Consider the following 24,790-nt stretch of genomic DNA (forward strand, 5'->3'; position numbering starts at 1 on the left):
GCCATTCTAACGGGTGTGACATGATATCTCATGATGGTTTTCATTTGCATTTCCCTGATGTTTGGAGATGGTGAGCATATTTTCATGTACCTGTTGGCCATCTGTGTATGTTCTTTGGGAAAAAAAGTCTATTGAAATCTTTTTCCCATTTTTAATTGTTTTCTGTTATTGTATGAATTCTTTCAATGTTTTGGAGATTAACCCTTTATGAGATAATACGATTTGCAAATACCTTCTTTCATTTTGTAGGTGCCTTTTCAATTTGGTGATGGTTTCCTGTGCTGTGCAGCAGCTTGTTAGTTTGAGGTAGTCCCACCAGTCTAGTTTTGTTTTCACTGCCTTTGTTTTCGGTGTCAGATCCAAAAAGTCATCCTCAAGACCAATGCCAAGGAGCTTACTGCTTATGCTTTTTTCTACGAGTTTTATAGTTTCATGTCTTACATTTAAGTCTTTAATCCATTTTCATTAGTTTTAAGGCTTTTTTAATGTTTATTTTTGAGAGAGAGAGAGAGAGATAGAGCATGAGCAGAGGAAGGGCAGAGAGAAAGAGAGAGAGACAGAGACAGAATCCGAAGCAGGCTCCAAGCTCCAACCTGTTAGCACAGAGCCCAACGTGGGGTTCAAACTCATGCACCATGAGATCATGACCACAGCCAAAGTCAGACGCTTAACCAACTGAGCCACCCAGGTGCCCCAAGTCTTTAATACATTTTGAGTTAGTTTTGGCATATGGTGTGAGACAGGGGTCCAATTTTATTCTTTTGCATGTGGCTGTCCAGTTTTCCCGGCACCATTTCTTGAAGAGACCACCCTTTCTCATTGTATGCTATTGACTCCTTTATCATAAATTGACCACATTTGTGTGGGTTTATTTCTGACTCCATGCTGTTTCCTAGATCCACGTGTCTGTTTTTATGACAATACTAGACTGTTTTGAAATCAGGCAGCACGAGGTCTCCAGGTTTGTTCTTTCTCGAGATTGCTTTGGCTATTAGAAGTCTCTTGTGGTTGCATACAAATTTCAGGATTGCTTATTCTATTTCTGTGAAAAATGGCATTGGAATTTTGATAGGGATCGCTTTGAATCTAGATTACTTTTAGATATTTTAACAATATTCTTCTAATCCATGAGCACAGAATATCTTTATTTGCATCTTCTTCAATTTCTTTCATCAATGTTTTACAGTTTGCAATGTATAGGTCTTTTACCAATTTGGTTAAATTTATTCAGAAGTATTTTCTTTCTTTTGATACGATTATAAATGGAATTTTCTTAATGAATTATCAGAAAATGTTCGTATATAGAAACACAACAGAATTCTGCATATTGATTTTGTATCCTGCAACTTTACTGAATTCGTTGCTTAGTTTTAATAGTCTTTTGGTGGAGTCTTTAGGGTTTTCTATAATATCCTGTCATTTGCAAATAGTGACAGGTTTACTTCCTCCTTCCCAATTTGGATGCGCTTTATTTCTTTTTCTTACCCCATTGATCTTAGGCTGGTCTTCCTGAGACCTAGATCAGTGAAGTCCTATGATGGCTGCTGTACCCTTGAAATGGAGCAGAGCTGCTCGCCATGGACCCCAGCTGGCCTGACCTTCCCCATTTCCTCACCTCACTTCGCTAGCATATGAGTTCACAAGTCTTGGTTTAAAGTAGGCTCACACTGGGCAATTAATGAATTTGATGTGAAGAGCAGACTTGATGTTTACCTAGTTCAGAAGTAAACCAAGACAGAACATGAGGGAAGTTAGATCAAAGGGAGGTTGTGTAGTTAGCCAGACTATTATGATGAGGGCACTGAGGCTCTCTTTCTTACAACTTCTGCTATCACAAGTGGGTAAGTTCCCTGTCAGAAGGTCCACTGCAAAGCAGCTCATGTCTCCTTGTTGGCTGAATTTAGCAGAACACCCCTTTAGAGCCTCTGTGAATTATGTTGGGGCCTATCCTGCTTCAGGTCAACTCTTGTTAGCAGCAAACTCATGGACTCAGGAATTTTTGCAAGAAGGGAGTTCATTTTCTCCCCATGCCCCTGCAAAAAAAAAAAAAAAAAAAAAAAAAAAAAAAATTCCATGGAAACATCCATTGTCCACATTTTTATATTTAGACTGATTTGCCTTTCAGTCAGTTAAGTGTCTAACTCTTGATTTCAGCTCAGGTCATGAGATCAAGTCCCATGTCTGGCTCTGCACTGACAGTGTGGAACCTGCTTGTGATTCTCTCTGCCTCTCTGTCTCTCTCTCTCAAAAATAAACAAACTTACACACACACACACACACACACACACACACACACACACACACACACACACACTGATTTGCTTCTGCTAACTGTGATATGGGAGCTCAGGATCCCAACTCCATTATTACCAAAACAATTTGATTTTCAGAGTTCCTTTGAACAGATAGCATATCCAAAATGAGTGATTTGGTTGAAATATGTTTTGTTTTGTTTTGTTTTATGTTCCCTGTATTCATCCTTCAAGTTCATGGCCATCACCCATCACCACCTGAGAGTACTTAGTTCTCAGGATAACTAAAAGGGAGAATAAATCCTGCTTGCTTTGAACACAACCCAGGGTTCACCATATGTTCCCATCCTGGCCAATGCTAATCAGCTCTTCCCCACTCCTCCCCTCTTTTGTCCTTATAAATCAAGAGCCCTCAGTGTTAGTCACCACAAAAGAGATAATTAGTGAGTACAAGCTGCTACCTTCATAGATCATTCCGTGCCTCGGATTCCAGCTAAGCCAAGAAACTGGAACGAGCACCATCACATAATTATGAGTTGCTTTAGCAGAACATTTTTTATACAAGGCTATGAGTCTGAACGTTTAAATCTGGATTCTATACACCGCCCCCTGGCTGTTGTAAGGGTAGCTATGATGTGGGGCCAAAGGGAAGTTTACTTACCCATTTTATAAGGTTTTTCTTTCCTAGACTAAAAACTGTCTCTAGAACCCCAAGGATTTGGAACAGCAGGCGTTTCTTAACGCCATAGCCTTCAGATTTGGATATTTTAAATACCTTGACCCTCCACGTGGATGTGGCAGCAAAAGATATCGTCCCTTTGTTCCACTAGGGATATGCTGTATCCCCCCAGAAAGCCATGGCTTGTGCCCTTACCAGCCATTTGTCCAACTGGAAAATTCATTTCATGCTCTGGCAGGACCCATGGTCAAGGGCATTGCTGCCCCAAGAAAAGAAAGACTGTTTCCCGTCCAACTAAATAGTCTAGGAACTTCCTTCCCATGCGTTGCTAACCAAATATCGCTGGCTTGCATAGCAGTGTTCCGCTCATGTATTTATGACTTTGGAGCTGTTCAAATGCATGCTGGCTTTTATTTTTTCCATCACACGGTGGTTCTTCCAATTTTTTAGTTTCCCATATCAACCACTTTGCTATTTTTAAGCAGAACCATTTCAAGCCTGAGTAGCTAATCCGAACAGTGAAACCTTACCAATTCAAGCAGAGAGCTTGTATTCTTCCAGTGAGGGAAAGACTAGCATTTAAAACTGGAGGCCTATTTCACTTTCTATAAGATAAGGGTAGAGGATTGTATAATCCAAGTTCTTCCTACTAATATTAAAACCACATTTCATCAAATCTAAGATGCCATTGATCATAAGGAACATGTTTTCTATACCAACAGTTTTAAAACTTGTCACTGGTTAAATTATTCCAAAACACCTTTAAAGATTTCCCTGCAATGTGTGGACTGGTCCCATCAGACTCCTGTGGCTTTGAAATCCGTTCAGACAAATCTGGTGACCTCTCCTGCCCTCTAGTTGTATCGTTTGGCACGAAATAGGCCAATCCTTTTGAGTGATCTCAGTAAGGAAATGTAACACCACTTTTTATCTCCTTGGGAGTATCTGTGTTTCTGAGCAAATAAAGCATTTGCTGATCTCTTTGCAAGAAAATACGGAATTGCTGTCCTCCTACTAACGTTTAACATTTGCTTCATCAACATCAAACATTTACATGCTGCTGCTCTGTTTTTGAGACTTTTTACGTGTACACTAACTTTCCAGACCGATGCTGAATCCTAATGTAATCTTTTCTAAGACATTTAATGGCAGTGAAATTCAATGGGGTAGTCCCAAGAAAGGACACCTGTGACTGTTTGCCACGCTCACACAATGGCATTTGCATCATGACTGCAGCTTGGCAACAGAAGCTGCATGACCCCTCAATCATCTGTGCATTCTAATCTCAGGAGATGTTAAAGTTTGCAAAAACAGGCCTCCTAGGATGGATCCGTTATGGAAGTAGCTACAGTCTATTGATAACTTACTGCATGTCTGGTAGGGTATCAAAATCTGGACAAGACTTAATATTGACCTGACCTCACCACTGCCCCAAATGTATGTCTGGATCAGGAAATTTAACCAGGTTCACAAAATTGCCCCCGACTACACCGGTAAACTTCAGAGCAAGGATTCTGATTCAGACAATAAGCCATCCTATCCACCAGCTGTATTTCTTCCGGCTATATAAATCGTGTACTCATCAACTGTAGACTGCTGTTTGATTCCATTTGTTTTTGAGAACGTGAACCATTGTTCCAAATAAGCGCTCAACCTATAGTCGTTTAAAATAGTTATTTAAAATAGCTCAACCACGGGGAGCCTGGGTGGCTCAGTTGGTTAAGCGTCCGACTTCAGCTCAGGTCATGATCTCATGGTTTATGAATTTGAGCCCCACATTGGGCTCTGTGCTGACAGCTCAGAGCCTGGAGCCTGCTTTGGATTCTGTATCTCCCTGTCTCTCTGCCCCACCCCTGCTCTTGCTCTGTCTCTCTCAAAAACAAAAATTTTTAAAAAGCTCAACCACATAAGATTTTTCTGTAATGAATTGATAAAAATATTTTATAATTAGCATATCCATTATGAGCAAAATTGCCATTTCTTAAAGGGGCTCCCCCACGTGATTTCTGCCTTCACAACCGCTGTGGGAGCTGATGTGGCCGTCTGCAGCTACTTCTCACCAGAGTGCAAGGAGATAGTTAACTCCTCACCATTTTCTGACCAAAACCCCACTTAAGAGCTGGAATGACTTGTTCAGTAGCACATGGGCACACACAGCAAAATATGGACCGAGATCAGCTTATATCTTGGTCTCTTGGCCCTTGGGCCCGCTCCTTTTTTTTTTTTTTTTTTTAATATTTGTTTATTTTTGACAGAGACAGAGCATGAGTGGGGGAGGGGCAGAGAGAGAGGAAGACACAGAATCCGAAGCAGGCTTCAGGCTCTGAGCTGTCAGCACAGAGCCCGACGCGGGGCTCGAACTCACAGACCACAAGATCATGACCTGAGCCAAAGTTGGACACTCAACCGACTGAGCCACCCAGGTGCCCTTGGGCCCGCTCTTTAACATGGACGGTGAATGGTTATAGGCAATTATGGCTTTAGTGTTTTTTTAAAGACCTTTAATGTAGTTTTACTTTCCCGATGTTAGAAGACCAGACAACGAATGACATTTTTAGTGGACAGGAGCCCCCAGCCCCTGATGCTGGCTACCAGCCCAGAGGTAGAGAATGGAAGCCGGGAGCCAGCTTGCCTCTAGGGAATGGTGCTGCTAAGCAAATCCCCGTGGCTTTGTGGTGATGGCGATTCTGTTTCCACAGACAGTTAAATATGGAATCTGGGAGGAGCTTTGTATTTATGTTCAGTGCTTTGGGAACCAAACCCAAAAGAAAGGACTGAGTGTGACTAAGGGCTTTCGTGGTCAAAATAAACACCAACAAGAGGGAATTACCAAGTCCAAACAGTTGAGGAGTGCCAACCTCAAGCTCTAGTCTTGTAGATACCATGACCACTATATAAATTTGCATTCCAGGGACTAGTGGAGTGTTTTAAGAGAAGCAAAAAGCATCTTTTAAAAGTTGTTTTCTCAAATCACTAATTCACTCAGTTGGTGACTGCATATTGAGTACGTACACAAGATACAGGGAGGGGACATAGGAGTGAACAAATCACGTTCTGAGTGTAGCAAGCATGTGTACTTGAAGAGGCCCAGTTGAACAATAAGCAAAACCGGAGACTTTTCTGACCTCCCGCTGGTTTTGTGACAGCTGTAAAGGCGCTTCCCACTACGGCCTGACCAAAGACAGGAAGAGGCGCTCTCAAGATGGCTGCCCGGATGGCTGTGCGAGCCTCACGGCAACAGCACTCTCCCCAGAAGTCTCTGCAGCTGCCACCGTCTCCTTAATGACAAACGAGCCTGGCCTAGACAACCCTGCCTACGTGTCCACGGCCGAGGATGGTCAGCCAGCAGACGGCCCACTGGACTCTGGCCGGAGCAACCGAACTAGGGGTGAGTCAAATGGGTGGTTTTCTGGGAATGGGCTCCTTGCCTTGAAATCGCCCTCCATGGAATATTTACTGTAGAAGGTTCTAGCAAATTTTTTTTTGTTTTAAGGGGAAATCATTCTGGTAGTTTCGGCAGCAATCCAATGTCCAATTCTCTAAAGTGAAATGAAACCACAAGTACCTCAGGTTGTTAAAAATGTGTAATTGGACTTGGTGGAAGGGGCGAAGTTAGGCCTGATGATTCACCACCCCTTCCCATCCTTCTATCCATGCTGCCCAAGAAAAGTGCTTCCACATTCAGTCCAGCCCAGCGAGAAAGAAAAGCAGATTTTTCAACAAGCCATACATATGTCATGGTAGAAAACAGAGACAGCACAGGGAAGCAAATCCCATTTTCCTACTACCTAGAAGTAATCACTTCATGTTAATTGTATATATCTGACCAGACACGTACATAAAAGAGGATTTCTGTGAGTGAGTAGCTACTGTTTCTCCTTTCTCACTTGTCCTCAGCACGGCCTTTTGAGCGATCCACTATCAGGAGCAGATCTTTTAAAAAAATAAATCGAGCTTTGAGTGTTCTTCGAAGGACAAAGAGTGGAAGTGTAGTTGCCAACCAAGCTGACCAGGGCAGAGAAAATTCCGAAGACACCACTGCCTCCGAAGGTAAGTGAGCTTCCTGTGAGAGCAGACATGGTGCTGGGCTTCCAGAATGACTTCAGGGGTGATGACACCTGACCATCACCCCCTTTCTAGGACACCTCCCCTCACGAGGGCATAAAATATTTTTTTTACCTTGATTAGCTTACTTCTTATATAAGTAACTAAAGGCAGAAGTGATTGTTCTCTTTTCACGGAAGTTGAACACACAGGTTTTGGAACCCTTACCTCCAGGTGCTAGCTTAACACATACAGAACATAATAATTATTAAGTAAAAAGCATTTAGAATAGTGGCTGGCATATAGTAAACACCATGTAAATATTTTATCTTATTGCGGCTATGTATAACGTGTAGTTCTCAGTGTGTTTTTCATGCATTTACTTAATTCTCACAACAAACCTATGAAGTAGCTACTATTATTACCCCTCTTTTACAAATAAGAAAACTGAGGCACAGGGAGATTACTTAGAGTGTTTAACTTCAAATCCAAACTTGAATGTGGCTCCAGAATCCGGGCAAAGGAAGTTATTGGCTCTTAGATCTTATGTGGTTCTGCCAATATCAGTGAAGCTGAGGAAATACTTCCTATCTTACGTTAGAGCTTTAGAGCAGTCACAGTAACTTTTCTTAAAAAAATGAAGCTTTCTCGTGTGCCAGGTAGTGTGTGCCCTAAGTCATTTAGATGTCGCAATGCTAAGGGACAGGGATTATTATTCTCATTTCACAGATGAAGAAACTGAGACCCAGAGAGTAACTAGCCCAGAGTCACCCAGCTAGAAAATGACAGACCCAGGAGCTAAACTCAGGTCCTCTGGCTCCAGAGCCCACCCATTAATCACTGGGTGAAGTGCCCTCCACTCCTGGGGGGTTGAGAGGTAAATCCCAAACCACTGTCTTTATCCTGCCTTCAGAGAACCCATGAGCAGTCCTAGAAAATCCCTCTTGTCTCCTTATCACCTCTCCCGCTATGCGCACCTGTACTGGCACATGCACGCACCCATACACACACACACGCGCGCGCACACACACACACACACACCTGTACTGGCACATGCACGCGCCCATACACACACACACACACACACACACACACACACACACCTGTACTGGCACATGCACGCACCCACACACACACACACACACACACACACACACACACCTGTACTGGCACATGCACGCACCCACACACACACACACACACACACACACACACACACCTGTACTGGCACATGCACGCACCCATACACACACACACACACACACACACACACACACACCCCTGTACTGGCACATGCACGCACCCATACATACACGTGCGCGCGCGTGCACACACACACACACACCTGTACTGGCACATGCACGCACCCATACATACACACACACACACACACACACACACACACACCCCTGTACTGGCACATGCACGCACCCACACACACACACACACACACACACACACACACACACACACTCTACATCCTCTAACTACTCTGAACTCATTACAGTCCTGCGAATACTGTGTCTTTCTCTCCCTTCCATGCTACTGTCCAACCTTCACGCCCGCACTCCTTCAGCAGGCATTCTGATTCCTCCTTGCAAGCTGTGCATGGGCTTTGCCTCCTCTTGGAAGCCCTCCCTGACTTCCTCAGTCCCCTTTCCTTTGTGTTCTCCATGCACCTGCGTCTTGATTACAGTGGTGTCACCTTTCATTGTAACCGCATCTAGAAGAGCAGGGCTTCTTTTTATGAGTCTTTGTATTCTCAAGATGATGTGCGATATCCAGCACGTATGATAGTGTTCACTGAATGTTTGTGCAGCGAAAATGGGATTACAACTTCCCTTCTGCCATTTCTCTCTCTTATTAAGGCATCCTGAATTCTCCAGGTAAAGTTTTCTCCTGCCTGAATAAGACTTTTTTTGCATGTTTATAGCAGAAACCTTTTTAATAAGAGATACTATGCGTAAGGTACTGGCCTAGGCTCTGTGATATTATGTAAAGATTACAAAATCCAGTTTCTGGCTTCAAGAGGCTCATTCATAACTACAAGAAAAGAAAGCATCATGAAGAGTGAGCTATAAATAAATGGCAGTGGCAGCCACAGGGAAAAGAGCATCATTTGCAGGTAGGGTGGCAAAAATCTGTGTTTAAGGGGCGGTTTATGACCTGGATGGGCATTGGGATCCTGGCTGTGTTAGAAAGTAGCGGAAGCCGAGGTTAAGGCTAGATTAGGAGGGTCTTGGATGCCATTTGGGCGTCTTGATTTGGGGCAGTGAACACACCTGGGAGCTTTTGCAGGCTGTTATTGCCGGATCTGTGCTATGATCCAGAAACACAAAGACGGCTGCCATGTGAGGTGTGCAGGGGGCTTAGAGGGGGAGAGAATGGATGTCTTCAGATGCTCCAGGAAGCTATTACCCAGAATGGGATGAGGTGTTAAGACTGAGCAAGGCTGGTAGTGATGTCTTTACAGGACTTGTGAGGCAACAAAACTTTCAAAAATGGCCTTCGAGTCTCACTGCTCCAGCAACTTGTGGCTGGTCTGGTGACCCTCATGGCGTGATTTATCCATCCTTTTCACGTGGGTAAAGAGGCTCCACTGTTTGTTGGCTGGGTGGCCCTGGCCTGGTTATTTAACGTCTCTGAGCTCCAGCATTCTGTCATCTAAAAACAAGGATAATAATAATCTACTTCATGGGCACCCAGGTGGCTCAGTCAATTAAGCATCCAACTCTTGATTTTGGCTCAGGCCATGATCTCATGGTTTGTGAGTTCAAGCCCCACATCAGGCTCTGTGCTGACTGTGCAGAGCCTGCTTGAGATTCTCTGTCCCTCCCCGACTGGCTGGAACATGGCCTTTTGCAGCAACATGGATGGAACTGGAGAGTGTTAGGCGAAGTGAAATAAGTCAGGTAGAGAAAGACAGATACCATATGTTTTCACTCCTGTGTGGATCCTGAGAAACTTAACAGAAGACCATGGGGGAGGGGAAGAAAAAAAAAAAGGGAGGGACCCAAACCATAAGAGACTCTTAAAAACTGAGAATAAACTGAGGGTTGATGGGGGGGGGGGGGGAAGGTAGATGATGGGCATTGAGGAGGGCACCTGTTGGGATGAGCACTGGGTGTTGTATGGAAACCAATTTGACAATAAATTTAATATTAAAAAAAATAATAAAAAATTTAAAAAACAAAAACAAAAGCCAAAACAAAAAGTAATAATCTGCTTCATAGGGTTGTTGTAAGGACTAAATGCAAAAAACATGCACACAACTGGCTGGCTTGTAACACCCTTAGGTGAGGACATAATTTTGAACAACCCTGTTTCATTCTAGACCAGCACAAATTTGGCAGTTGAAAAATTATTTTAACTCTTCATGGTCACTATGGTCTCATTGGCGTGGTTCTAATTAGCATTATGTACAAAAGTGACTGGGCGTGTCTTTTCAGACTCTCAAATGCCCTGAATAGTCCAGGTTTGGGAAGACAGTTTTTATAAATCTGTTGGGGAAGTGGGGGATGGACAGGGAGGGGGAGGGAAGCGTGAATCAGCAACTTGGATGATTTATTTCTAAATCTTTCTTTGTGCAAAGTGGTTTTTTAAAAATCACCATTCCCTGTCCCCAAACCTGTTCCAACAAATGCTTGTGGTAGAACCTATTTAATGTAATCAAAGTAGTTTAAACATCCACTGAACTCAATCACCCAAGTACTTCGAGCACCAGAAACTGACAGATTAAGGCTGTTGCCCGTAGCCTTACAGCAAAGCCAATCGCTTACATTAAATTACATCCCAGTGGACGTTAAGGACCCCCATTTGCAATGTCTCAGGCTTCCTCTGACTGCTCAATTGCCTTGTTTATCCTATTCTATACTTCGAAGTAATTTTAATTCTTTCTGTATTGTTCCTGGAGAGTTGAGCCCTTCTTAATGAACTCAGAGTTCATTAGGGAAAATGGACGAAGGTCATGGGTTTTGAAAACGGTGCCTTGTGCAGAACCAGACCTGCAGAGGACTTTCCAGATGACTTAACGAAGAGAGAATCTTAGGGCAAAGGCAGCTGTCAGCAGCTATGGGAGACAAAAGGCATTTCCACCCTCCACATCCAAACTCCAGTAACCCGGGAGGACCTGCTATCAGCAAACTAGGTGTAGGTTGGGCAGTATTTCACGGCGTCCCTTCCGCACACTTTTCCCACTAACAGGTCTATATGGCAAGTCCTCCGTGGACCTGTTGTGAATCCCTGGCTCTACAGAAACCTGAGGGAGGTGACAGTATGGCGGTCGCCTGGAGCCCCAGGTTGTGACCTGACTCTGAGAGCACCTTACTTGGCACCCTCCCCAGCAGCCAATCATGTCACTTCCCCACTCCAAGCTCAAACATCCTCAGGTGTAAAATAAAGCCACACAACTGTCTCTGTCGAGCCAGGCAACTAGGGAAGCTCTTGTGTGGGCACAGTGGTGGTGGGGTGGTGAAGGGACCTGTGAAAGATTTCATACAGAAAGAAGAGCCTTCAGTTAAAAGTTAGAGTTTTGAGGCATCCGCCTAGGTCTCTGGGCCTCCTGTTAGCTCCGAATTCAGCTAGATCAGGGACGGGGTTCTGGAAGCCACATCCATCTCTTTGTGGTCATGGATTAGGCTGCTTGACTTCCCTTTATCGACAACAATGTCTGGTAGAGAGGACTGGTAATTCCCTAAGCCGGAAAAAGCAGGGACTTCCAGGCAGAAATCTTCAAAAGGGACAGAGAAGAGCAGGTTCGTTCTGTTGTGTTCGTGGATAAGTAAGTGATAAAACTGCGGTTGATTCCATCATGACCCTTCATTCATTTTCATTCACTCCTCCACCCCGGGAGGCCCTGCCCAACGCTTGCGATCTGTGCGCGCAACCACGGAACAGTCAGAAGTGATGTCCTCAAGGATTTTAGAGTCCAGGAGAGGCTGTAAGAAATGAGCATGACTAATGAAGGCTCGGTGCTGGGAGAAACAAGTTTTGGGGAGAAATGGGATGTTTAGACAAAACAAGGAAAGTGGGATCGGGGTAGAGTTTAATTGAAAGGGATCATTTCATGCAAGTCTTGAAGAAAAAAATTGGGCCTAGGCCTAGAATGAAAACCATTCCAAGCAGAGAAACTTATCCTGGCACAGAGGCAGGAAAATGGAAAACATGTATGAGGAACGATGAATAGTTTAGTTTGGCTGAAACCAAAGTTTGGCAAGAAGGAGAGTGGTTGGAAATGTCCGTTGGGTCGGTGTCTTAAGTAAATACTGTCTTTGTCCATTTTAGTCTTTCCAAGGTTGTATCACCTGATTCCAGATGGTGAAATTACGAGCGTCAAGATCAATCGAGTGGATCCCAACGAAAGCCTCTCCATTAGGCTTGTGGGAGGCAGCGAAACCCCACTGGTCCATATCATTATCCAGCACATTTACCGTGATGGGGTGATTGCCAGGGATGGCCGGCTCCTGCCAGGAGACATCATCCTGAAGGTAGAGCCCGTCTGTGGGGCCGTGAAAAGGGCTTAATAAAAATCACTTTGGAGCAAGTAATTGGATGGATGAAATGCTGAATCAATATGGAGTGGCCACTTTCCATATTTATTATGTTGATATGACTCTTCATCTGAGATTTGTCATTTAATTGAGATAGGTCTTTGTCCCCCTCTGTCTGCCTTGTTCTTCTGGTCTCTCCCTCTTTCTGTATATAAGTATTTCTCTGTGTCTCTGTATCATTCTGTCTTTTCTCCTCCACCTTTCATCCCCCCTGCCCCTTCTCTACCTCCTTTCTTCTCTTCTTCCTCTCTCCTCCTTTCTGCCCCCTCCTCCTACTTTAAGTAACAATAGCCTAAAATATCAAACTGGAGCATATATCTTCTTATATTGTTTTTAGAGCAGATTAATGGAACATTTTGTATTTTATCTAATCACTCCCATTCACACAACCCTCTAAAGTAAATTTCCTGTAGCTTAATGGCCCTCCGTGAGAAAACCCAAAAAAGTATTCCTAAGCTATTCCCACCAACCCATAGGCATTCCAGGGAAGGCAGGTGATAGAACAGCACACCCTGGGCATTTCTGTCCCCTGAGGCTTGGGTGAGAGGAAGGACGTTAGGGAAGAATGTTGAGAAGAAAAGAAAAGGTCAAGGAAGAGTTGCTTATCAGAAGTCAGACGTGTGGCAGAAGTGACAAGAAAACCCTCCCTGGTCACACATTTCCTGTCTGATGCCCGGATGGGGGTTTCATTCCATTCCTTCTAGGTCATTGAGGGGCGGGCACCTGACACATCATGAGCTATTTCTCTAAAAGACATTCTTATTTTGGGGGTGATAAGAGGTGAAAGAATTTAAAGCAGGTGTCGTTGCAATACTGAAAGTCCCGCTGGTCCCTGAGGTGGAGCACGAGGCGAGGCCCATCCCCGTCCAGAGATGGTCCACGGCGCAGTCAGCGATACTGTGCGTGGCTCCCCTCCAGCGGAAACTGCTGCCGGTGAGGGTTGTATAATACGCAGTTGTGACTCTTACAGTCTTCAAGTGGCCCTGGCAGGCAAAATGCTGCCAGAACTGTCTAGGAGATGACCCCGGCCTTCTGTCGGCCTGGGTGCGATGGGACGACCAGACGCAGACGTGACAGGGCAGAGCAAGGGCTTTGAGCTCACCTGTGCTTGGACAAAGGTGGCGAGGCTTGTCTGTGCATGAGAGCCCCCCTCCATCCCTGGAGAGGCAGCAAAAAACTGATGACTGTACGTGCAGGAGGGCCTCTTAAAATCTCACGTCATGCCTCCACTAATAATCGACTGCAAGTACGAGAAATCTTACCAAACCATAGAAATTCAAGAAGGTTGTCTCTCTTCTGTGGGGCCCCTGTCCTTGAGACACTGCACAGCGGGGTGCCAGAGCGGTGACTACCATTAGGGGCTGTAGCCTCCAGGCTGGGCCTGCTTAGCCAGAGTAATTAAAACCAGAAAGCCCCATGTGGCATCCGCCCTACAGATAATTAACGAGGCACAAATGAGAGGGCTGAGCTTGAGAACATTTAAGTAGCACAATAAAGTGATCCAGCCTTTCAGTAAGAGCCTAGAAAACGCAGTCACATCCGTTTGTGTGACACTATACAGAGGTGGTTTTTCACACACACACACACACACACACACACACACAGTGATGGGGCCTGGAAGTTCAAGTTCCAGGATGGAGGCCCCAGGGAGAACAATTCATCTGGAGCTCTTTGGAAAGAAAAGTGTCAGCTCAGTTTGATCTGAAGAGTTTAGTATAATCAGTTGAACTTCATGGGAAATGTTCTTCTTTTGCCTTTTCCTACTTTTTCTTCCTTTTTTCTCCACCCTCCTCTCCACCTCCACCCCTGCGGCTGAACACTAAGTTTGGCAAGCAACAGGAATGAGGGTTGGGACTTGTACAGGTCAATCCAGGGCCTGTGCAAGAACGAGCCTGAAGAAAGATGGCGTCCAGCGAGACAGATCTGAACTGGAGGTGTGAGTGATGCTGAAGGAAAGCAGGGTTAGGAGTAATGTTGGAAGGTGGGTGTATGCAGGTATTTGGACAGAGGAGGAGGTGGGAAACCAGAGCAGTCTTTAAGGAAGGATCCTGCTGACGCTGTGGGCCCGGGGCCTTTTAGGAAGTGTTGTGGCAAGTGGAGCTGGTTGATTTGTTCTGACTTCCGGTCTCCCCCCCCCAGGTCAATGGGATGGACATCAGCAACGTCCCTCACAACTACGCCCTTCGCCTCCTGCGGCAGCCCTGTCGCGTGCTGCGGCTCACTGTGCTGCGAGAGCAGAAGTTCCAAAGCAGGAGCAATGGACAGGCACTGGATGCCTATGGACCCCGCGATGACAGTTTCCATGTGATTCTCAACAAAAGCAGCCCTGAGGAGCAGCTTGGAATAAAACTGGTGCGCAGGGTGGATGAGCCCGGGGTTTTCATCTTCAATGTGTTGGATGGTGGGGTAGCAGACCGACATGGTCAGCTGGAGGAGAACGACCGTGTGTTGGCCATCAATGGACATGACCTTCGGTACGGCAGTCCCGAAAGTGCAGCTCATCTGATTCAGGTGAGTCACAGGTCATTGCCAAGATCTCGGCTGGAAACTGCCAACAGAAGTGGTATGCTCATTAACCTGCCCTACCTGCCATGTTACTACCACACGTAACATGTACTGCCCCCCTTCCCAGGAATCAAGATTGAAGGGCCAGGTAAGAACATTACTCAAGCAAATGATGTGTCTCAGGTTCATGGACATTCCCTAAGTGTCGCCAACCATGACTGCCTATAAACCAATGACTGCCAACCAACATGACTGCCTGTAAACACTTAGGGTTATGTGCTGCAACCTAACCAGGTGAAGATCACTTAAGGTCATCCTTATAGCCCGTATGTTGTTTGCAGACCGACGGGTCGTTCAGATATATTCTGGACATACCCAAGACCTCTAGTTGTACTAACTCCCATGAGAAGCGGTGCCGTATGCCCTCCAGGAATCCTGTGGACAGAGACCACTAGGGAATTAGCTAATAATCCCCGTCTCCATGGCTGAGTCCAGCCTCTTTGGAAAACCCATGGAACTCAAGTATGAACCTTTAGGAAGGCCTCTCAAAAGAGAGGCGTACAAGTTATGTTCCCAATAACCTGACGTTGGTTCAAATTAATTCACTTTCCTGACTGGTATACCATCATCAAGCCCCAGCATGTATCCTGTTGGCTCTCCCTGGGTCACCATGGTTTTCTAATGCATGATGAGCTGCCATCTTTATTCTTCGAAGGACAGGCTTTGTTCTGTGCTCTTGTACTCCGAATTCATTTATTTACTTCATTTAGCCAAAACACGTTACATTTCTGCTGCTTGCCTAGCCATGCATCAGGTACAGGGAACACAGAGATGATGACCTCTTAGGCTGCTCTCTCAAAGGAGCCCACAGTCTAGTGTGGGGGATGGACTTTTTGTAAATAATTCTCATATGGTGTGTTAGTACTATAATGGAGAAATTAATAACAGTGCTGTTTCAGATGAAGGAGAGATTATTGCTTGCATGGGCCTAGGAATTCTTAATAGAGGAGAAGACCTTGAACTGGGGCTTGGACGAATCAGTAGAAGGCCTCTAGGTAGACAAGGAAGGAAGGGTCATTTGAAGGGGATACAACACAAAAGAACATTTCCCGAAAAGCTGGTTAGGGAAAGGGTTAATACCAGGAGCATGGAGTACATTAAAAAAAAAAACAGCCATAGACGAGGCGGGAGTGGCAGGCAAGGACCAGACCCTAAGAAGCTCAGACTGTATCCTCAAGGCCATGGGGTGTCATTGGAAGGGTGTAAGAAAGGAGGTGACATGATTTTCTTGATTCCTCTAGAGGCAGTGGAGAGCTGATAGGAGAGGGGACAGATTAGAGGCCTTATCTTATGAAGCATTTGCAATTACCTGGCATACTGCGTCAGCTTCTAGTTAGTGACTAAAGTATTAATACTTCAAGAATAGACAGTGAGTCAGCAGTATATATTTGGCTGAACCTTGTACCAAGTTCCACTGAAGATGACAGAAGACTGAGCCTGCTTTCAAGAATTGGTCACCTAAGCACACACTGATCTCCCTACCCGGGGTTCCGGCCATGGACTTCTTCCGGGCGTCGGCAGCTCTCTTCACTGTCGTGTGGAGCATCTTCTGCCACTTTCTTGGGGAGAAGCAAGTGGTAGATGATACTGTCCTTTTGTACGTGGACAGCATGAGGCAGAGGGGGCAAGGGGACTCTCCCTCCTTCCCCTGTCCACCAGGAAAGGAAGCACATGTGCTGTCTTGTCCCCCGAGCTGTGGATCTTGGTGGTGTTCCACTTTCAAGGTGATGGATGTTTATCTTCCTAACAGGGCCTAAGGCCATGGCCTGTGGATCAGGTGGAGAACAGAATCAGAGTGACAGGAGGCATTTCCCTTCTGGAGTTTGTGCCATCTAATTTCCGAATTCATATGTCCAGCCTCAACTTCTCCTCTGAACGCCACCCTTCTATAACTGCCTGCCTGCTTGGTATCTCCATTTAAAGGCATCTCAAACTTAATGTCTAATATCAAATCCTTGACTTCTCCCTACTCTATTCCTTGTCAAACCTGCTCTTTCCTCAGCTTTTGCCAGCCTCTAGAAATGGCACCATTTGCCCAGTAATTTGGGCCAGAAGAATCCCTATTCCCTTCAACGTGCTCTTTCTGTAATCCGTTCCTCACTATGTCCATGGCTCCCATCACGCACGTTACCATCAGTGTTCAGTCTCCACCAGAGACCTTCCAACTGGTCTCCTTGCTTCTGCACCCGATTCTCTACCTCTGCTCTCTACATGGCAGTTAGATGGCCACTTTACAATGTCAGTCCCATCATGTCACTCCTGTGGTCAGCTCTCTGATGCTTCCCAAGACACTTAGATTAAAATTTCCAAGTCTTGGGGTACCTGTGTGGCTCAGTCAATTGAGCATCTGGCTCATGATTTTGGCTCAGATCATGATTCCCCAGGGTCCTGGATTGAGTCCCATAATGGGTTCCATGCTGAGTGTGGAGCCTAACTTAAGTTTCATTTTCTCTCTCTCCCCTTCTCCCCCCTCTCCCCCCCCCTTTCTCTACCCCCCACCTCTCTCTCTCTCCCTCCCTCTCTCTTTCTCCCTCCCTCTCTCCCTCCCTCCCTCTCTCTCCCCCCTCCCCCTCTCTCTCTCTTACTCTCCCTCCCTCCCTCTCCCTCCCTCCCTCCCCCCTCCCTCTCACCCCCCTCCCTCTCTCTCCCTCTCTTCTTCTGTCTCCCCAGCACATGCATGCACGCTCTCTCTCTAAAGTATTTTTTAAAATTTTCTAAATCTTAACAATGGCCCGCAGAGCCATACATAATCTGGCCTTTTAGTTATCCTTCCAAATTAATTTCTTAAGCAAAGTAGAAGATCTCTGGTATTCTCACCCTTGCCCGGCCATTCTCAGTCACTTTGCCTTCTTGCTACTACTTCTCAAACATTTCAAGACCTTTTTCACCTCAAAGCTGGCATTCTCGCTCTCCCTCTAACTGGAAGAATCTTCCAAATAACTGTATAACTGCCATGCTTCATTCAGGTGTTTCCTCAGACCTCACCTCAGGGAGGCCTTCACTGACAATCCCACTTAAAATAGCTTCTCCCACCCCCAGCTCTAGATCCCTTATTTAATCAGCTTTATTTCTTCCCACCAATGAATTATTACCTGTCAACATAGTATAGAAGAGTACAATATGGTATCTCAAGCACTTAGAGAAATGCCTGGCAAGAACAGACACTCGATAGTTGTTCAATGGATAAATTGAGCCAAGTTCTAAAATTGTACATATATAGAAGACCAGATTTATACATTCATCCCATCTCCTAGGGATTTTTCATCAAACCATTTACCAAAGAACAAACACCAAATCGACTTTTACATGCTGTTTGTCCCCAAGATGGAATTTCTACATTTTGTCCTTTTGAATTTGTTCAGTTATTACTGGTTGAGCACCTTCTATGTGCCGAGAGGTGTATGTTACAGTGGAAAACGAGACTGACACAGTTCCTGGCCTTCTAGAGCTTGGAATGTATTCCTATCTCTGATCTCCAATAGAATGAAGTCCATGTTGGGCAGGTGGGTGTAGCCTGTTGTGTCAATGGGCGAGAACAGAAAATAAGACAGTATTTCTGAAAACATTAACCCACGGACAAGGAAGAGCCCTTTTCCTCATCACGAAGAAACTGCACACTAAGCGTGATTTTTTTCTTCTTTGAAACTAGACTTTTAGGTGATCGTCAGTTTTCGTGCATGTTGTGTTTGTCAACTTCCTCTGCAGGTCTGTCTGTGCAGCTCATGTTCTAGAGGTAATCTGCCAACTACACTTGGCAATAGGCAAAAGAAAAACTGTCTTACTCATGCCATTTGGACAAATTTTTGATTACATATGGCATTCTACTTTTGTAGATTAATAGCAGAAGAGGAAAAAATTTTTTCCCTGAGAAATTTATGAAGTAAAATCTTGCCTAACAGGGGGACTTCCTAAAAGAGTCTTCTCACAAAGCCAATGTGCTTTATAAGCAGGGGAAGGGGGGAAAAAGATCTTTTAAAGGCTTGGGCAAAGCTGGTTGGAAAAGAAATGGAAAAAGTGGAGTGCTGGGAAAACCCAGTTAAGCAATCTCAAGAGTGGATTTTATTTATGTGATACTTGTAACACACACCAGGCTGGGGGAATTAAACTTAATACCCTTCAAAGGTTGAGACTCAAATTACCAAGCGATCCTTAGCTGCATGGCCCTTGTGTATCTACCCCATGAATCATACTTGCCTGAGAAAGAAATTCCCAGACAACATGTCCTGTTGGTCATGTTTTCTCCCACAGTACCACACTTTTGCCTTTTTTCTCCATTATTTCAGGGAAAAGTTATTACAGAGAAGCCACAACTGTTTTCAATTTGACCAACTGACATATGCGGAGTCCTAACCCCCACTTACTCAGCAGCCCCGGGTGCCAGACCCCAGGAGTTAGTCGGCTCCTCTAGGAAGAGAAACCCTAAGGACACAGAAGTTTCGCGTAGGGAGCAGTTGACTGACTGAACAACAGGACGACTTTATTTCCCCCCCACCCCCCGTTGTCAGTTTCGTAATTCTTTGAGCGCCATATCTAGAATAATCGTAGGAAGGAGACAGCTTTGTGAAACTGTCTGGCGTCCTACCTAAAACCAGAGAACCAAGAAATACAGAGCGAAGATGTGAGACCCTGGGAGAAAAAAGAGATCTCGACTTCCCTCACCATGGCGATTCAGCATCTCTCAACCCACCAATCAGTGTGCAAATGGATTAGGCTGACAGATGTACCTATTTTGAGATGCTCTCCTCTCTCTGCAATTCTGGAACAGTGAGTTACAAACGTATGTGGGAGATCAAATATGTGCAATTCATAAACGAAGTAATTACAGATTTCAAATTTGAGTATTGCTCTTGTGCCTTTTGTTTCTAGGCAACCCCCAGACTTGAGGCAGAAGCTGAAAAACAATTCGAAGCCATTTGTAGAGGTGGTGACACACAGGTTTTCATTAATACTAATTTCATAATGCACACATGTGCGATTTTTTTTTCCCTTTGCATGAATTAACATCTAAATGAGAAGTGATTTTATCAAGAACAACCAACAACTAGGCTCTACAGACTTTTAAAAAGAATGTGAGAGGCCTCTGGACAGAGCCAGAAAGCAAATAATGGACTGCTCGTATTACCGACATTTGTTCTGAATACGTGATTCCAGCTCGTGCGTTCTGCATAACTGGGGGGGGGGGGGGGAAGAGCACTTTTGTCCCTTGAAGCCAGGAAGAACTGCCAATGAAATAAGACCTGATAGGTCAATGTGCTTTTTACAGATCAGCACAATACAGCACTAATACAGAATCAAATCCCCATTTCAACGTATTTTCTTACCATGGCATTGTAATAAATGTAATACAATGGCTAAAGAATGCGCAGATTTAGTAACAGTCTTCTTGAGCTGAATTCTTAAAGTCCAGATAAGTTTTATATACAGCTCTAAATCTCATGCATTCCTGATAAAGCATGACTTGGTAAACTGTACAGCTTTTCAGCGTTGAATTCTTGGAGTGAATCTCCTGCACCGCCACACGCTGCAAATATTAGGGAATCTTGGAACTTTACTGCCCTTCCTCCAACTCCATACCCCCCCACATGCATTTTTTTTTTTTTAACACCATGGAACAACATTAACCATGAGAGTAACTTCTAGATACCATAAAAGAGGGGCGCCTGGGTGGCTCAGTCGGTTGAGCATCTGACTTCGGCTCAGGTCATGATCTCGTGGTCTGTGAGTTCGAGCCCTGCGTAGGGCTCTGTGCTGATGGCTCAGAGCCTGGAGCCTGCTTCAGATTCTGTGTCTCCCTCTCTCTCTGCCCCTCCCCACTCATGCTCTGTCTCTCTCTGTCAAAAATAAACATACATTTAAAAAAAAATTAGATACCATGAAAGAAGTGATGTTTGAGGCAAAGGACTTGGGTCATTCTGCCAACTCAGCAAGCAGCAGCCACAAGAACTAAATTCTTATTTTGACCTTGTCGCTGACCTCTGTATGATCCCATGTACACCAGACTGTCGTTAATATCTTAGCACTTAAAGGAGGTGCTTCTGGCAGCCCAAGGATGAATATGGAGCTATGGTCAAGAAGGAAAAAGAGACCAAATTGCTGTCTCAAATCTCTTTTTCTACCTCGGTCTAGTCCTAAGGTCCTATTTCACCACTTTCCCTCAACCCCTCCTTAATTTTCTTTTTCCTTGGTTGGACTCTTGCTCTTTGCCCACTAAAATAGCTGCTGCCGCCCCCATAGAAGATATTCTTGAAGTCTTCTTTTAAAAGAAGCACCTGGGAGCTAAAAGAAGCTCCCCCCAGTTATGGAGCACCTGGGTGACTCAGTCAGTTGAGCATCTGACCCTTGATTTCGGCTCGGGTCATGATCTTGTGGTTTTGTGGGATTGAGCCCCACGTCCAGCTCTGCGCTGATGGTGAAGAGCCTGTTTGGGATTCTCTGGCTCCTTCTCTCTCTCTGCCGCTCCCTACGTATGTGCGCACTCTTGCTCTCTCCCCCCAGATAAATACACATTTTTAAAAAATGCATCAGGCTCTATGCTATGTGCTAATGTTTCAGTGGTGAACAAATCAACTCACACCAGGTTTGCTTTCACCAAGTTTATTTTATAGCAACTATCCACTTACAGTGCACCATTAGCTTGTCCTGGAGTTCTATTTCTGGAGCCCCTGACTTTTTGCTCCATGAGAGGCATTTTTCTCAGAATTCCTCTTGCCCCCCGGAAGGGAGGGTCAGGGCAAGGACTTTGCTTCTGCATGTCATTGCGTAGTATGGTGCCATGTCGACAAATGACTGATGACTCTGGTATTTTTCTAGCATCTCAAGTGCTAACTCTCTTCTGATGCCTCCTGTTGTCTGTATTGCCACGTATGGTCTGTGTGCCATACGTGATCTCAGAGTTAGGTTTCATTGATGTGTCCCTTAGTGAGGACATCTTTTAATCAATCATCTCTTTTAATTAATCAGTAATCTTTTAATTAGTAATAATGAAGACAGACCTCTATGGAGTTCTTGGCTTCATAGGGCACAGAGATAATCACGTCTGCATATATGACATGGCCAGCTGGGCCCATCATGGAGGTCCTGGGGGCAGCTGGTCCATCAAAAAAAAGACTTTATTAGAGTGAGTCCAGACTTTGTCAAGCTTTTGAGATGACTTGAAAACATATGAAATATTAAAGAAACTAGAAATACTTGACCTGGAAAGGAAAGGAGCCAAGGGAGAACAGTGAATGTTATCTTCAAATAAGTTTGTTACATGGAAATTGATTTGGGGCTGCCTGAGAGAGCATCACGGGAGCCAATGGGTAAGCAAGAAAATGGTACATTTAGCTCAGCCTGAGGACAGACTTTCTAATTAATGCCAAGTATGGCGCAAGCAGCCTGGGGACACAGTGAGTTCACTGTCATTGGAGGCACCGAAGCATGAGATGGGTGACAACGTGACAGGGATTTTGTGGGGGAATTAGAATATGGGTTACAGAGAACGTGTTGGATTAGATGATGCCTGACATCTCTTCTGTATATGTGACTTTTTTTAATATGAAATGTATTGCCAAATTGGTTTCCATACAACACCCAGTGCTCATCCCAAAAGGTGCCTTCCTCAATGCCCATCACCCACCCTCCCCACTCTCCCACCCCCCATCAAGCCTCAGTTTATTCTCAGTTTTTAAGAGTGTCGTATGGTTTGCCTCCCTCCCTCCCTCCCTTTTTTTCCCCCTTCCCCTCCCCCATGGTCTTCTGTTAAGTTTCTCAGGATCCACATAAGAGTGAAAACATATGGTATCTGTCTTTCTCTGTATGACTTATTCCACTTAGCATAACACTCTCCAGGTCCATCCACGTTGCTACAGAAGGCCATATTTCATTCTTTCTCATTGCCACATAGTATTCCATTGTGTATATAAACCACAACTTCTTTATCCATTCATCAGTTGATGGACTCTTAGGCTCTTTCCATAATTTGGCAATTGTTGAGAGTGCTGCTATAAGCATTGGGGTACAAGGGCCCCTATGCATCAGCACTCCTGTATCCCTTAGGTAAATTCCTAGCAGTGTTATATGTGACTTTTTAATTACATGGAACGAGTGGTCCCCAATTTCCCAAGGCATTGTGAGCCCAGGATAGATGAACTGACCGTGATACTTGAACAATTGGTGGAAGGGAGCCTAAGAGGGGGCAACCCCAAACGGTATAGAGAGAACCATCCCCACGACTATACGTCGAAACCCAAAGCTAGACTGCCTAACTCTGGGATCCTTGGAAAAGAAGCTGGTGGGGAATGTGGACGCAGGATGAATTATTTTTAAAGAAACGCTCATTAAAATCTTTGTTGATGGAGCACTAAGTACAGGCAAGTTCACGTTATTATAAATGCAACGATAGCTCTCACTTGTCTCTCTAACAAGGGCTGTTTCTCAACACTGCACCCAGCTGCTGCTGAGGCGAGAGCCAGTACAAACACATTAGCCTAGTTTCCACCTCACAACTTCAAACACTAGGAGAGAAAGTGCAGCCAGTAGTCTCCCTGAGAACAATTTGTAAGGTGGCCGGTAAGAGCCACAGATCCAGCCTTGCGGAGAATTTATTTCCAAGCAAATGGATACCAGGCTCATTTATTGGAGGGTTGTTCCTGCCGGCAACTTAATGCCAAAGTCGACATTTGAAAATCCAGTGAGAAATTTGTGTTTGAAAATGTGAATTAAACAGCTCTTGCCGGCTGCTCCTTGGCATTTTGAATTTTGCCTGGCAAGTTGATTTGAGATGAAAGGCTCAGATTTTCTCCATTCTTAGGAGATGCTTAGCACACATGACTGCTCACGTTCACGAACTGAACGTGATGGCGATGTGCGGGCCAAAGACAAACCCCCTGCTGAGATCCTTCAAAACATTGGACTTTCCCTGCAGATAAAGAGCAAATTTGGGCTCAGCAGTTGGAGTTTTGACTTGAGTGTTTTGCTGCTTATCACTAGGAATTTTTGCTTCAGAAAGTTCCTAGCGATAACCTCATTAGGAAAAGTGAGGCTTACAGGATAAAGAAACATTATTACAAAATACTCTTCCAAGAATTGAATTTAGTTGGCTAATACCATAGTTCTTCATGTCAGCTTGCCGCATTATTGTTTCCTGAGCTTGTTAGTTTTTGTTCTGATGCAAGCTTTATACGTGTTGAGAAACACCAAGGGATTCAAGAGAGGCAAGGAACAGAGGAAAGGTGTAGAAATACTGATTACGTAGACCAGCAAAAGTGATGACTGGGCTTTATGGGAAGGAAAATGAAGAACTTGAACTTGCTTTTTGGGCCTGTTCAGTAGGATTTTTGTAATTTATTTGAGATGAGTCAACTCAACTGGCCCACCATCCACCTTGATGTTCACCATAGCCACGCTTAGTGGACTTTAGCAGCTGTTTTTAAAAGTTCATCTGACTTACAGCTACCCAGTTGATGATCCCTAAGTTTCAAGAGAGCCCTGAGAAGAAATGTTTATTAATACAAGCACGCAAAATCATGAAGGTTTGGGCTGGGCAGTGTTGGACAACCGTGGGGACCTGATTTCACTGATGAGGTTTTGATTGCTTCAGGTTTTAAAAACAAGGTCCTCCTGGGGCACCTGGGTTGCTCAGTCAGTTGAGTGTTCGACTTCGGCTCAGGTCATGATCTCACAGTGAGTTCGAGCCCTGAGTCGGGCTCCGTGCTGACAGC

General features: G+C 44.8%; 1 protein-coding gene across 1 annotated transcript in view; it reads left to right on the forward strand.

Annotated features, from left to right (window-relative positions):
• The window catches only part of LNX1 (ligand of numb-protein X 1), a 122,645-nt gene that overhangs the window by 81,315 nt on the left and 16,540 nt on the right, over window positions 1–24,790 (forward strand). Inside the window, 4 exon segments of the mRNA XM_032592981.1 lie at window positions 6,078–6,319; window positions 6,829–6,981; window positions 12,259–12,461; window positions 14,664–15,035. Coding sequence (XP_032448872.1) covers window positions 6,078–6,319; window positions 6,829–6,981; window positions 12,259–12,461; window positions 14,664–15,035 — 970 coding nt within the window.

Source organism: Lynx canadensis, chromosome B1 (genome assembly GCF_007474595.2).
Source record: "Lynx canadensis isolate LIC74 chromosome B1, mLynCan4.pri.v2, whole genome shotgun sequence".
Lineage (NCBI taxonomy): Eukaryota > Metazoa > Chordata > Mammalia > Carnivora > Felidae > Lynx > Lynx canadensis.